Below are 13,418 nucleotides of genomic sequence, written 5' to 3'. Positions count from 1 at the left end.
AGAATTGCGAGGTGATTTTGTTATGGCATATCTCATTGCAAAAAGTAATTTTTCAATATGTATTTGACATGAATCAAAACGTCAAATAATTATTCAATGTTGAAGGGAAAATGAGAAATAAAATCTTTCAAATCACATTATACATATATATATTACATACTTGCTTGCACTTAAACGGGTTAGACGGGTTGTTTTCGGGTTGAAAATTTCAACCTGACCCAACCCATTTAATTAAACGGGTTGGGTTGGGTTGACCCATTTAATTAAACGGGTTGAAAATCTTGACCCAACCCTTTATTATTGGGTTGGGTTCGGGTTGGGTTGGTGGGTTGGGTCAATTTTTGCCAGCTCTAATTAATAATGATGTATTTGAATTTTGTCTTTTTTTTTTTTTCTTTAAAGTGAAGATTGTGATGTGAACACACATATCACATTATAACATATGATTACATGTCACATTCTAACCTATGGTTTCAGTTTTTATAGACTAGGTATAGATTAACTCTAACCTAATTAAACATATTATAGTTATAGTTGACACGTTCATATAATAACTAAAAAATTGATAAAACTACATAACTATGTTTAAATTTATTAAATGTCAAATTTTTCATCGAGGCCATTTTTTTCACTAAAAGATAAACAAATATATAACCTCAATACTTATTTTATTTTGGTTCACTTCTACGAATTTTTATAAGACATAGTAACTTAGTGCAGAGTATTATGCAATTAACTATTTGACTTATTGACCAATACATGATACTTCCTCCGTCTTGTAATACTCGCAACGTTTGTTAGTTTCACGCATTCCAATACACAACTTTGATCATTTATATCTTAAATTCTCTTTATGCAAAAATTATAAAAAGTTGATATTTTGAAAATACACATTGAGAAGAATCTAACAAGATCCCACATGACTATGTTTTATCTTATATAAAAAACACTACAGATAGTCAAAGTAGATTATATGAATAGTGTCAAAAGTCCAAACGTTGCGAGTATTAATTGACGGAGGAAGTATAAGAATGGGCGTAAAGAAGCTTTTACGTGCTCTGCACATTTTCAATTTAACCGTTAGATTCGAGAGAGATAAAAGAAACCATACATATCCTGATAAAACAAAAAAAACTGAGACACAAAAATATTTTTGTAAGTTCTCGTTCTAAAAATATATGTTCAATCTTGATGCACAAGCCAAAGTACATAAGTACATAGAGCGAAGTTTCAAAAAGTGAAAGATATAGTTTGTTAGATTATTATTATTTTATTCGTATTATTTTGTTTATTTAGAAATTTAATAAAGGAAAAATATTAATCCATCATTTATCTATTTAAAAAATTTAATTACACAATCATAATCATACACCAATGATGTGTTGCTAATAGTTAAGACCGAGAACAACTTTTATCTATTTTTTTGTAACTTTTACTCAGTTTTTTATGACTTTTAATACTCCGTAGGTTTTAATTAAGGCAAATTTGCCAAAAACAACCTTTTATAACCCATTTTTTACGAAAAACAACCTTTAATTTTTAATTTTTTTTTTTGCGAAAAGGACTTTAAACTAAAAAAACATGCGAGAGACAACCATTTTGGGTTTTCTGGCGTTGACCACTAATTTCCGGCCTTGACTTCACATGTGCATGTCATATGTTTTTGTTTTTCCTTATTTACACCCATTTCCCTCCATATTCTCTCATATAAAAGTAGTTGATTAAAACCTAAAAACAATATTACAATTGATTAATTGTATACTTAGATATCTCCTTATTTCGAAACACGTACTTATTTTATAAACTTCATGCATATGGTAGAGATAATCTAAAGCTAATTGCCTCGCCGCAACACAAAAATATATTGCTTAGCATTTGACATATAACATACAAGAAAAAACACCTAATTTCACCACCCTTTTCCAATCAAACTAACAATTTCCTTAATTTTTTTAGTAGAGTAACGTAAAAAAAATCTTAATTTCGGAAATTAGTGGTCAACCTCAAGGCTGGAAATTAGTGGTCAACGCCAGAAAACCCAAAATGGTTGTCTCTCGCAAATTTTTTTTAGTTTAAGGTCCTTTTTCGCATTTTTTTTAAAAGGTTGTTTCTCGCAAAAATTGAGTTAAAAGGTTGTTTTTGGCAAATTTGCCTTATGGTTTTAAGGAAAAAAGGGTGAGGTTAGCAAAACCGGCGAAGTCAATGCCGGAAATGAGTAGTCAACGCCGGAAAAGACAAAAAGGTTGTCTCTTGCAAGTCTTTTTTAAGTTTAAGGTCCTTTTCGCAATTTTTTTTAAAAGGTTGTTAATTTCTCGCAAAAGATGGGTTATAAAAGGTTGTTTTGGGCAATTTTGCCTTTAATTAACTTATATATTATAAAAAATAGTTGATAGATAAATATTTTAAAGGGGTAAATGATTAATTTTTACATTATTAATGATTTTTAAGAAATAATTTTTGTTAAAATGAAAATTTTATCACTAAAAAATAGATAAACTTTACATATATATAAGGGTAACTTTTAAACATTTTTAGTTAACTTTTACTACGATTCACAATATTTATTTTACGGATTTTTCATGAAATGCCCCTGAGGTTTCACGAAATTCACCAAATACACCTGCGTGTTTCAAAATACATAGTATACCCCTATTTTTTAAAATAATGCACTAAATACCCTCAAAGGCTAACCGACGTTAACGCCGTTAGTCATTAGCACGAATCAATCTAAATTAACATATAATTAGTTATCCATTACTCCTAATTAACTCATTTATTCCTAATTAACAAACTAACCTTAAAAAATAATCCTTCTTCCTTTCTTTTTCCTCTCCACTTCCCTGCTTTCACTCTCCTCTAGACATTACTGACAGCTTGGTACATCTCCCCCACCACCATCATCAAACATCATGAACCCAGACATTAGTCATGGTATTCCCCATAAATAGTTACAAATCCATCTCCCAGAAAACCCATTTCTTGATGTTGTTACTCACATTTTCTCTCTCCTTCAACAATGGCAACAGAAACTCCTCATGTTGATTCTTCATCTGAGTATTCAATTCCTTACTCTGAACTCTTCCCACTTGTTAAATTCACGGGTTTTAGTTCCACCAAATGGGGATTTCTTAGGGTGAGGTGCTTTTGATTCTTTTACCCAATTCACTTTACTTGCCAATTATCATGCTGTCAAAATCAAACCTAAAATCAACCTAGCTAATTAAGTTGTGGGTAGCAATTAATGATGATGAATTGAAACGGGCCACCCAAAATTCCACCCAACATTTCATTATCATGATGAATTACGCCCTAGCTACCCACCGCTCTATTAGTTAGGTTTGATTTTGACAGTTGGGGGTTATTGTTCTGGTTGTTTGTTTCGTTGATTGAATTTTGTTAATTGTCGTCGTTTGAATCAAAATCCATTTTGTAGGAAAAATTAAGTTTGGGTATGTGATTGAATTTGGGAATTAGGGTTCTTGGATTTGCAAAAGTTGTTTTGTGTGGATTTTGGTGGTGCTAATTGATGATGGAATGCCGGAGGTCGGATAATGGGGCAGTGAGTTGGTGGTGGTGGTTACTAGGCGCAGGAGATCGAAGAGAAAGGAGCGGTAGCTTGAGTTGCTGGTCCGTTGGTGGTGGTGAACGAGAAGGTGGTTGGGGCGGCGAAGGGTCAGGAGAGAATGTGACAGTTGTAGTGGTGGACGGATGAGCAAGAGGCTGACATGGTGCAGGAGATCGAAGAGAAAGGAGCAGTAGTAAGTGAAAGTGGGTTGAGAATGAAAGAAGAGAGTGGAAGAAGAGATATTAAGGGAGGGGCAATATAGTAATTTAGTAAGTTAATTGTGGGTTAGGTAGTTAATTAAGAGTTAATATTAACGGAGTTAGACTTCCGTTAAAAATAAGGGTATTTGGTGCATTTTTAAAAAAATAGGGGTATACTATGTATTTTGAAACACGCAGGTGTATTTGGTGAATTTCGTGAAACCTCATGGGCATTTCATGAAAAATCCGTTTATTTTACACCATTTGTAAATAAGAATTTATGCAATTTGTTATATAAATGTCACATGTTTCACTATCTCTCCTACCTTTTTTACACAAACTTCATTAAGTTTATTATCTCTCTGCTAAATTCTTGTACTATATTAACCATAACTATAACTAAATATTATTGGAGGTAAAATAAAGATGGATTTGACACATTCGAACTTAATAAGTCTAGTTATTAAGTTTTTATTTTAATCTACTATAATTTCATTTGATATTATCATATTGAAAATCCAATCTATATAACGCTATATATATACAATCAAAGATGGAATATCTAATTTTGCATTTGAGGATTTTTTGTTACCATACTTATTTTCTAATTTATTTTATCAATTCATAATAATTATGTAATAATCTAGTTTTCCCTAAATATTGAGGTTTGAGTACAACGATTGAAAACATATGATTTAGCCTAATAAATAGATATTGTATGTACATTGTAGATAAGTAGCATCAACAATGATGATTGATTTCCGTTTAATATGTAGATATAAATATTTTTTTTAATGAATATTATAAATGCCACTTATAATGATGTATCATTTGCTATTTCCTTATTATGATGATTTGATTAATAATACAATCAAAGCATTAGTAGGAAAATAAAAAGATTTTATTATATACGGAGTACAATTTTAGAATTTGATATATTCTCTGTAGGAATTTCACATAATATTTAAGTTTAGTTTATATCTTACGCGAATGTAAATAAAATATTAAGAAAACAATGTTGTCAATAAAAATGATTACGTAATTTAATCTATTGTGAGAGCGACATGTGTCATCTTAAGTTTTAGGGTCCTATCTTTTAGTATACGAAGTATTTATATAGATGTGGTGGTGGGTCAAAAGGTAAAACAGATATATTATTTAATTAGGTGGTGGAGTAGAAAAGTTACTAAAAATGAAAGTGTGACTCCTAATAAAATACGACCGGAAATGATAAGTGTCACTCCTAATAAAATACAGAGTGAATCCTGTCCTGATCTTGTCCGATTTTAGACCGGTGTACAACTCTCCTTATGTATGATACATTGATACTCCATACAATCCAGGTTAATTGTGCTAATTTAACCACACTTAAAATTTGATTGTATTTGGTTTTTCTTTTATGTTGAAATCTGGAAATTTAAAGCTTTCTATAAAATTTGACCATTTGCACACAGTCAATCAAAATTTAACCTTAATTTTTCAGGGGCTACTATCAATCATTAAGTTGATGGTAATTTTTAGCTTTTGATTTTGTGTTCGGAATAAAAAAATTCACTCTCTCCCTATTGGAGTGGTCCTTTACCCATTTATTGGGCTATATCAGAGTTTCAGTTATATTTTTAATCTCGCATGGAAAATTGATTTATTGATGAAGATTTGTGTGGTGTTACAACGGATGTCACTCATACGTATACAATCAATTAAATCGAATTTAATTCAATCTCAAAGCTACAACATACTTTCATATGAATATATTGAAAGACACACTCGTTAAAAGTTGTATCAAACAACGATTTGAAAAGAGGGTATTCACGTCAGATCTAATCCACAACTAACAATCGTGGTTTTGCCGGATTAGAATTTCATTGATCCAAATTATTTTGTATTTGTTAGTTCTAATTTTATTGTAAATGTCGTATGACTATTTTATTAATAAGCTAATTTTAGCTTAAAAATAAGAAATACATTGCATAGGAGAAATGTAGAGTTTGGATAGTCACATCTGAGGTAGTTCAATTCAAAATAAAACATTGTTGGTGAACCTTTTTCTCGGGAGAAATGTTTTATGAAACAGAAAGATGATGACCGAAAGTTATTTGAGTTTACACGGGGTGGTTGTGAGCCGGATCTGTTCGACCCACCCCGACACGAAAAAGCCCTACCCAAACACAGACACGATAAAAGCACGGCCTGATACGAGCACAAAGTTGTAGGTCATGGGCCCGTATATTTTTTGAAAAATAACGACATGGCTCAACTCGACACGCCAAAACACGATAACCCGATTCGGCATGAGGGCCCGCAGGCCTGAGCCGAGTCTGGACCTTATTGAAATTTTCGGCCCAACATGGCCCTGGCCAATGCAGAGTATGCTTGGTGTGGGTCGGGCCTGCCAGGCCTGTGGAGTATGAGTTCGACCCGACCCGGCCCAATCCACAAACATCTTTAGTTATATACCTCCCATCTCTTGTATTTCCCTATTTAGTACGTAGTACTTATTATCCATCGTTTCATTAATTTTTTTTTTTTTTTTTTTTTTTTTAAAGGTAAGGAGAAAAGTATCTTAGGAGCCCCTCCGCACGAGGAGTTCTCCTAAGTAATCACTATCTAAAATGGATAGTAAATGGGAGCTATTACAAGGTTCAATACCCATAGTGTCACTAACTAGATGCCCTACATTTGCTACCCAGTCTGCTGCTCGATTTGCTTCTCTGAAAACGTGCTTGATATTCCAAGTGTCGAAAAATTTGAGAATATCCTGGATGTCTTGAATAATATAATGGAGTTTCCAAGGGATGTTCCAAGTTCCTTTGACTGCGTTGATGACCAATAGGTTATCACCTTCAATATAGATGTTTTTGATGTTGAGGTTCTTTGCTTCTTTGAGGCCTTTGTGAAGGGCACAAGCTTCTGCCATAAAAGCTTGTGTAATTCCTAGGTTGTAAGTACGAATGCTGATAGCGGTGCCGTTATTGTCGCGAATGATAAACCCAGCCGCTGCTGATGAAGAATTACAAGAGCCTCAACTGCTCTAGCACCCATAATCTTATTCTTCATTTATTCCTTGTAACTCTTTTTTAATGGTCCGCCATAGAGCATGAGTTATTAGTCCCTCAAGGTCTGATGAGCACCATTTCTTTTTTTATTCTCATAAATATAGCATGCTACTTTTATAATGAGATGTTGATATAAAGATCACATTATTATTCTTAGCCTCATTGACTCGCAACATAATTTCCTTTTCTAATGTAGTGATAATAATCGACACAACAATTCATATAGTTCTTCTTATAAACTTTAGTGCTTCTATATATTTGTATCCTAAACCAGCCCCACATTATATTCCATAGGATTTGATTAAGAACATTCATATAGTCATAAGACCATGATGATGGTTTTGTACCCACAAAATGTTAGCATCATCTAAGTATTAACGCAAATTTTATATTGCATCATGTAAGTTTAAAACTAGATGGAGTATAAAATAAGAATATATACGTTTCGACATAATGGTGATATTTTGACTTTTGACACTTTTTACAAATTTCAATTTAACTATTGTTTATGATTTTTTGGTAAGGAACAATATAGTCGTATGAGATCTTGTTTGATTTGTCTCAATATGTACTTTTGAAATATCAAATTTTTATAATTTTTAAGACGGGTGCCCCGGGGCGTTAGATAAGAAATACATTTCATTGCACAAACATTTTAATTTTAAGGCCAATTTGTTAAAAAGGACCTTTTATAACCCAAATTTTGCGAGAAAGGACCTTATATAATTTTTTTTGTGAAATCACACCTTAACGTAAATTTTTTTGCGAGAAAGGACCTTATATAATTTTTTTTTTTGTGAAATCACACCTTAATGTAATTTTTTTTTGCGAAAGACAACCAAAAGTAAATTTCCGGCATTGACTGAGCTTTTTCGGCCATTGACTTGCACGTGAGAAGCACGTGTGACTTTATTTTGCTAATCACACCCAATTTTCCTCCAAAATTCTAAGCTTTAAAACCTAAAGTTGAAAAAAAAATCGAAATAAAGTCAAGTTTGAAAATTCAAGACTCGGGAAAATCAATGTCTTTAGCCAACGTAAGCCACACGTGCTGCTCATGTGCAAGTCAATGACCGGAAAAGCTCAATCAATGCTGGAAACTTCCCTTAGGTCCTTTATCGCAAAAAATAATAATTTAAGGTGTGTTTTCACAAAAAAAATTATATAAGGTCCTTTCTCGCAAAATTTGAGTTATAAAAGGTCCTTTTTGGCAAATTTGCCTAATTTTAATTTCAATTCACAAAGATTAATAAATAAATCATGTATCATATTCTACTTATCTAACGCCTCGGGGGCACCCGTTAGCTTTTACATTGACAAGCGTGAAAAGCTAAATTATCCCCATTATTTCAAAACGGAGGAAGTATAAAACTTTTTTTTTTCTAGCTCTATCATCACAAACAACATCTTTTACACATATGAAAACACTCTTGAAAAAAGTTCAATTATTAATATTCTAACAACATACAAGAACTTGATTATTACTTGTTGATTATTAAGGGTATGACTTATCGTACATAACCCTCAGTCTTGACCTGTCAATTTTCAACCCGTACTGTTGAATCCGTTAGCTTGACCCGATTGTTTATAATCTGAATCGTTAATAAACAACGAGTAGAAACCCAAAGCCCGCGGCCCGATCTGATCTGATTGTATTCAACCCAAACACGAACCGACCCAAAAATATTAATCCGATTAAGATTCGAAAATCGATAACAAGTTGTTCCGCAACAACCATATCCATTTTAATCCGAACCGAATTGATCTGAAACCCGTTAATGATCCGATCTGTTTCAATCCCAACCATTTCAACCCTAGGAAAACCCGACAGTAACCTTATAATGTGATTTTATAATTTATTTGGAACCGAATTGACCTGACCCAAAGTACAACCCGCACAAATTTCATTCCACTACTGATTTATCCACATTGTATGAATGCAAACCAATAAGAATTGAAATAATAAGAACCAGAACTGACATATGAACCTAAACTCGATGTAACCCCGGCTAAACCTGTTCAACCAGACACATTTCAGATCATTATTAGGTGAACCCAACCCAATATGGGTGCAACCCGATGTGATCCAAACCTGTTACAATCCGGCTATACCCGTTATAACACAACGCATTCCCATCCGACGCAACCTAACTATAACCCGACCCGGTATGAACTTATGCTTAATCGACCCTGAAATTCCGATGACGAGGGTGTCGCCTGATCCGACCAGTTAATTTTCGAACGCGATTCAATCCAACCCATTAACAAAATAAACGGGCAACCTGAACCCGATCTATTAGTCTGAATTGACAACCGAAAATCCCTAATCTTAAGTCTTAATCGCTAGATCAAGATATATCGATAAGTTGTTTGGGTTAATTACGTAATTTTGAACGGTGTTTAACAGCCACTTTCCAAAAAAAAAGTCAAGGGGGAAATGGACTCAACTATTAGGTAGCAAAATTCTCGAAGAGAGAAAGACAGAGCCAAAGCAAAGTGAAGAACAGAAGAGAATGGAGGAGGGGGTGAAAGGGAAAAGAAACGACAGATGGGATGCAGCCATCGCCAATCTCACGGAAACTTCTGGAAATCTGGAATCCCTTCAAAAGATTCTTCTCAAAAAAGCGGTGTTTGTTGATGAAGATACCTACAACAAAGCGTCTCTTGCTTCCCACCAGTCTCGCACCATCAAGGTCTCTCTTTCATTTTCGTACAGATTTCCTTATCAATTTCTTGGATTGAATTATATTTTTGCATTGCCATCTCCCTTGAATATGCTAATTGGCTAGTTGCATTAGTATATTCCTTCAATTTTGGTGGGTTTTAACTACAATTTGATAATTATGGAGAAGCAATTGTAATTGGGGTTTTGGTGGGTCCAATTGTTCACCAATTTGATGAACTGGGTTGGTGTTTTTTTTTTTTGGCTAACTAGATCAGTTGGAGATGTTGAGGATTTTGGGTTATTTAGAAGATTCGAATGTAGGGAAAGTCTCTCTATTGAATATTGATGAATTTTATCTCGGGTAAAAGCTCTGAATTGATTTTTGATAATGATCTGCATCTGGAAATTGTTGAAAACTATGAGTATTTATCAAGGTTTAATAAGCTCTTTCTGTCAGTTGTGCTGCTTGAAATTGATTTAGGTGCAACAGTCTCCTTGGCAGTAGAATTAGTATAGATGTTTGGTAATTAGTGGTAGGAAACATACCATTCTACAAGGCTCATTTGGATTATTATTGGATGTTGTATGCTTTAATTGTTCATAGCTTGGGTTTAAGACTTTAAGTTCCTAAAATTTGGTTGCAAGTTCACCGAAATGGAGGTTGAGCTTTGCAACAATGGCAAGATAACACTGAGACGCAGAGCCGGAAGAGGGGTAGTCTCTTCAAAGTACTGATTGCTTTATGAAGCTCATACCGAAAATATAGGCATGTAGGCAAACGGAGGCAGTTGGGAAGGCGATTGTATTGTGTTCTAGTTGTAAAATAGTAAAATACATTTCATTTTGTACTGTATTGCATCTTTGTTAACTGCACTTTTGATGGCTTATAATGCCCAATGAGGAGCTACACGTTGTTTACAAGTTCAGCCGCTGCTCTGTGCAGGTTCTTGAGCAAAGAGTGGAGACTTTAGAACGGGAGCTTGATTCTGCTATCACAGCTGCTGCTCATGCTCGATCAGAAAAGAGACAAGCCGAGGCTGCTCAAAAGGCAGCTGAATTACGCACACAAGAAATCACAAAGGAACTTGAGAACACATCAAGTATGGAAAAGCCTTTGTTTTCCATGTTATTTTGTTCACAATTATACTTGAAATTATGGATAAGTGCAACTTATAGTAGCCCGTCTTTTAAACTCTAGTCAAGGCCTTGTATTTTCTTTAAGGGTTGTGGGTCAGAAACCTCCTAAAATACTCTGTCTACAGTTCAGGAAATGCCCTCCCATTCAGGCTCCGTTTGTTTTGACGGAAAACACTTTCTCGCAAAATGATTCCATTTTCCTTTGTTTGTTTTGTTTAAGGGTGGAAAATAATTTTTACAAAGGCGGAAAACAACTTTCTCTAGGGGAAAAATCAACTTTCCCTTTGAAAAGAAAGAATGACACATTTTCCACTCTAATCTTTTACATTTCCTTTTCTCTCCTCTCATTTCCAATTTTATGTTCTTTTTCTTTATAATTTTTCTTGTAAGAAAACAAACAAAGGAAAACTATTTTCCCTTGATGTTTTCCCTTGAAAATTGTTTTCCATGGAAAATCATTTTCTTTTGAAAATGTTTTCCGTTGAAACAAACAGAGCCTCAATATATTTTTATTTCTTCTTTATTTTGAGGGGTGGGGACTGGGGAGGATGGGCAAGACGACCAAGATTATTCACGACATTACAATGATTACAGAATTAAGAGGGCATATCCTTGCTGACAAAGGAAGGGAGGAGGGGGTACCTTCAAGGAAGGGCTGCACTGTCTAACTATCCACTCTGCCTAACCAAGCTTCAAGACTTTCTCAAGAAATCAAGTTTTTGAACCAATCGCTTTTCATCTGACTAAATTCCTAGGGGATAGCGCTGATACATCTAGCTTTTACATCATTCGTTGCTGTAGAATATTAAGGCTGTGAGGCAGAGAAAACAACTCCATACATCACCCAATTTCCTTTCATTCACCAGTTCACTCTTGTCCTCCGACCTGACCTGTATATGCTGTGTACAAAATGCAAAATTGTTTCGAAAGGTGTTGTTGACAAAGGTTCCTCCTGATATTGTTCCCCTGTGGGTTACCTAGTAATACATGTTATGCATCTGAAGCAAATGTGATGGTTTAGTGCGACTGTCATTCTTGCCATTATACATAAGAATACGGCTTAGTTCCTAGTTTTGTCATCATGAAACCATGCATGCAATGTCCATTCTTGGTAGGACCTGACCTGTTTGTAGGTCTTTGCCTGTAACTGGTTGAGAACTTGAGATGTATCTGGTTGTTGACAGTTATTTAAAATTCGAGCTTAAAGTCTTGAAGATATTTTCAGTGTATTACATTTAAGTCAGTATCTGATGGGGTTTCTTTCCTGGTAAATTTTTTCTGGACTCGTCAGAGTATGATTAGGTCTCCCCAATTGGTAGAAGGTACACCCGGTTGTATATAGCTCTACATACAACCGGGTCGTTTTGTAATCTTATTCCTTCAAAAAACACATTTTATTGTTTAAAAGCACGTATTTACCGATTAAAAGCACATTTTTACAAACCAAAAACACATCCGCTTTAAAAGAACATATTAAGTATAACAGGATCCGGGTAAGCGGATGTGCTTTTAAATTGGAAAAATGTGTTTTAAAACCGTGAAAAATGTGGTTTACCCTGGTTGTATGTAGAACTATATACAACCGGTTGCACCTTCTAATTTGTGAGTTCTCCCGGTTATGTCATTGCTGCAGGCCCGGCCCTGGGGGTTGTTTTGAGGGGCAACCGCCCAGGGCCCCGTGGGAGAAGGGGCCCCGAAATCGGAAAATGAGTTATATAATATTAAGAAAGCTAGATTGTAATACTGATGAGTTGTAGCACAGTTGGTTTTAGAAGAGTTTTGGTGTAACAGGCGATGCGTGATCGAGTCCGCCAAGGCCCATTTATTTGAACACTGTCATTTTGCTTTGGATTCCTTGCTTTTTTTTATTTTTCTAACCGAGATTCCAATTACATGTACTTCGTATTTACCTTAAAGTGGGTCATTTTCCATGTTGATCGAACTATTATTTTTGTTTTGTTAGATTAGTTTTTTAGATGCAAGCAAGTGTTAGCTAGTTTGATGATATCAACTTATAAATTATGAGCTACGAGTACTAAATTAACCGGTACATTTTTACTTTATCCCACCTAAATTTAAAATTTTTGTCGGACATGAATGTACTAAGGGCCTCTGTCTAATTTTCGCCCCGGGCCCATAAACAGTCAGAACCGGCCCTGCATTGCTGAAAACTTCACGAATTAGGCTCCAACAAAAGCCAGAGTCGAGTGTGGACTGTGGAGATCAAAGTTTGATGTCTGTTTCATACTTTATCGTGTAATACATTTGTGTAGACTTGTATGCATGTTCTGTTATCCAGATTTCATTCTGACGAGCTTATCTTTTAAATGGCAGGAGTATTTGAACTGCATATGCAAGAACTGCGTGCGAAACAGGAGGAGATCAACAAGAGGGACAGTGATATCAAACTTTTGGAAGCCATAATTCAAACACTTGGTGGCAAGAGTCCAATTCAACGACCTACTCGAAGCTCTTCCTAGAGTTACCACTCTTTTTTCTTTTTGTTGATAGGTTACTGTAACTTCTAACTTTGTTGTTTATCTCAACTTCACCCTTTCTTTTCTGTGTGTAAGTAACTAAGTATGTAACCCTCTTCCACTTGTACAAAAGAAAGTTTAAAACAAAAAGCTATATTGATTGATTTTAGAACAGCCTTTCATGAATTCGTCTCCCCCCCCCCCCCCCCCTTGGAAACTAAGATTGGAAAGGTTCATAAATCATGAGGATCATCCTTTTGAATAAACCAAACAATTAAGTCATCTAACACGAAACGAAACCTCTGGTAAAATGCCTGC

At 34.6% G+C, this 13,418-nt stretch overlaps 1 protein-coding gene across 1 annotated transcript; it reads left to right on the top strand.

The window, feature by feature from the left end:
• The first annotated feature begins 9,254 nt into the window (after positions 1 to 9,254).
• LOC110799198 (uncharacterized) lies at positions 9,255 to 13,280 on the top strand. The gene is made up of 3 exons (XM_022004419.2): positions 9,255 to 9,514; positions 10,430 to 10,586; positions 12,958 to 13,280. Exons 1-3 carry the CDS (start codon positions 9,335 to 9,337, stop codon positions 13,101 to 13,103), a joined length of 483 nt encoding a protein of 160 aa, XP_021860111.1. The 5' UTR covers positions 9,255 to 9,334; the 3' UTR covers positions 13,104 to 13,280.
• Positions 13,281 to 13,418: the final 138 nt, after the last annotated feature.

The sequence above is a fragment of the Spinacia oleracea genome, chromosome 4, assembly GCF_020520425.1.
Source record: "Spinacia oleracea cultivar Varoflay chromosome 4, BTI_SOV_V1, whole genome shotgun sequence".
Lineage (NCBI taxonomy): Eukaryota > Viridiplantae > Streptophyta > Magnoliopsida > Caryophyllales > Amaranthaceae > Spinacia > Spinacia oleracea.
This window is presented reverse-complemented; position numbering and strand designations above follow the sequence as displayed.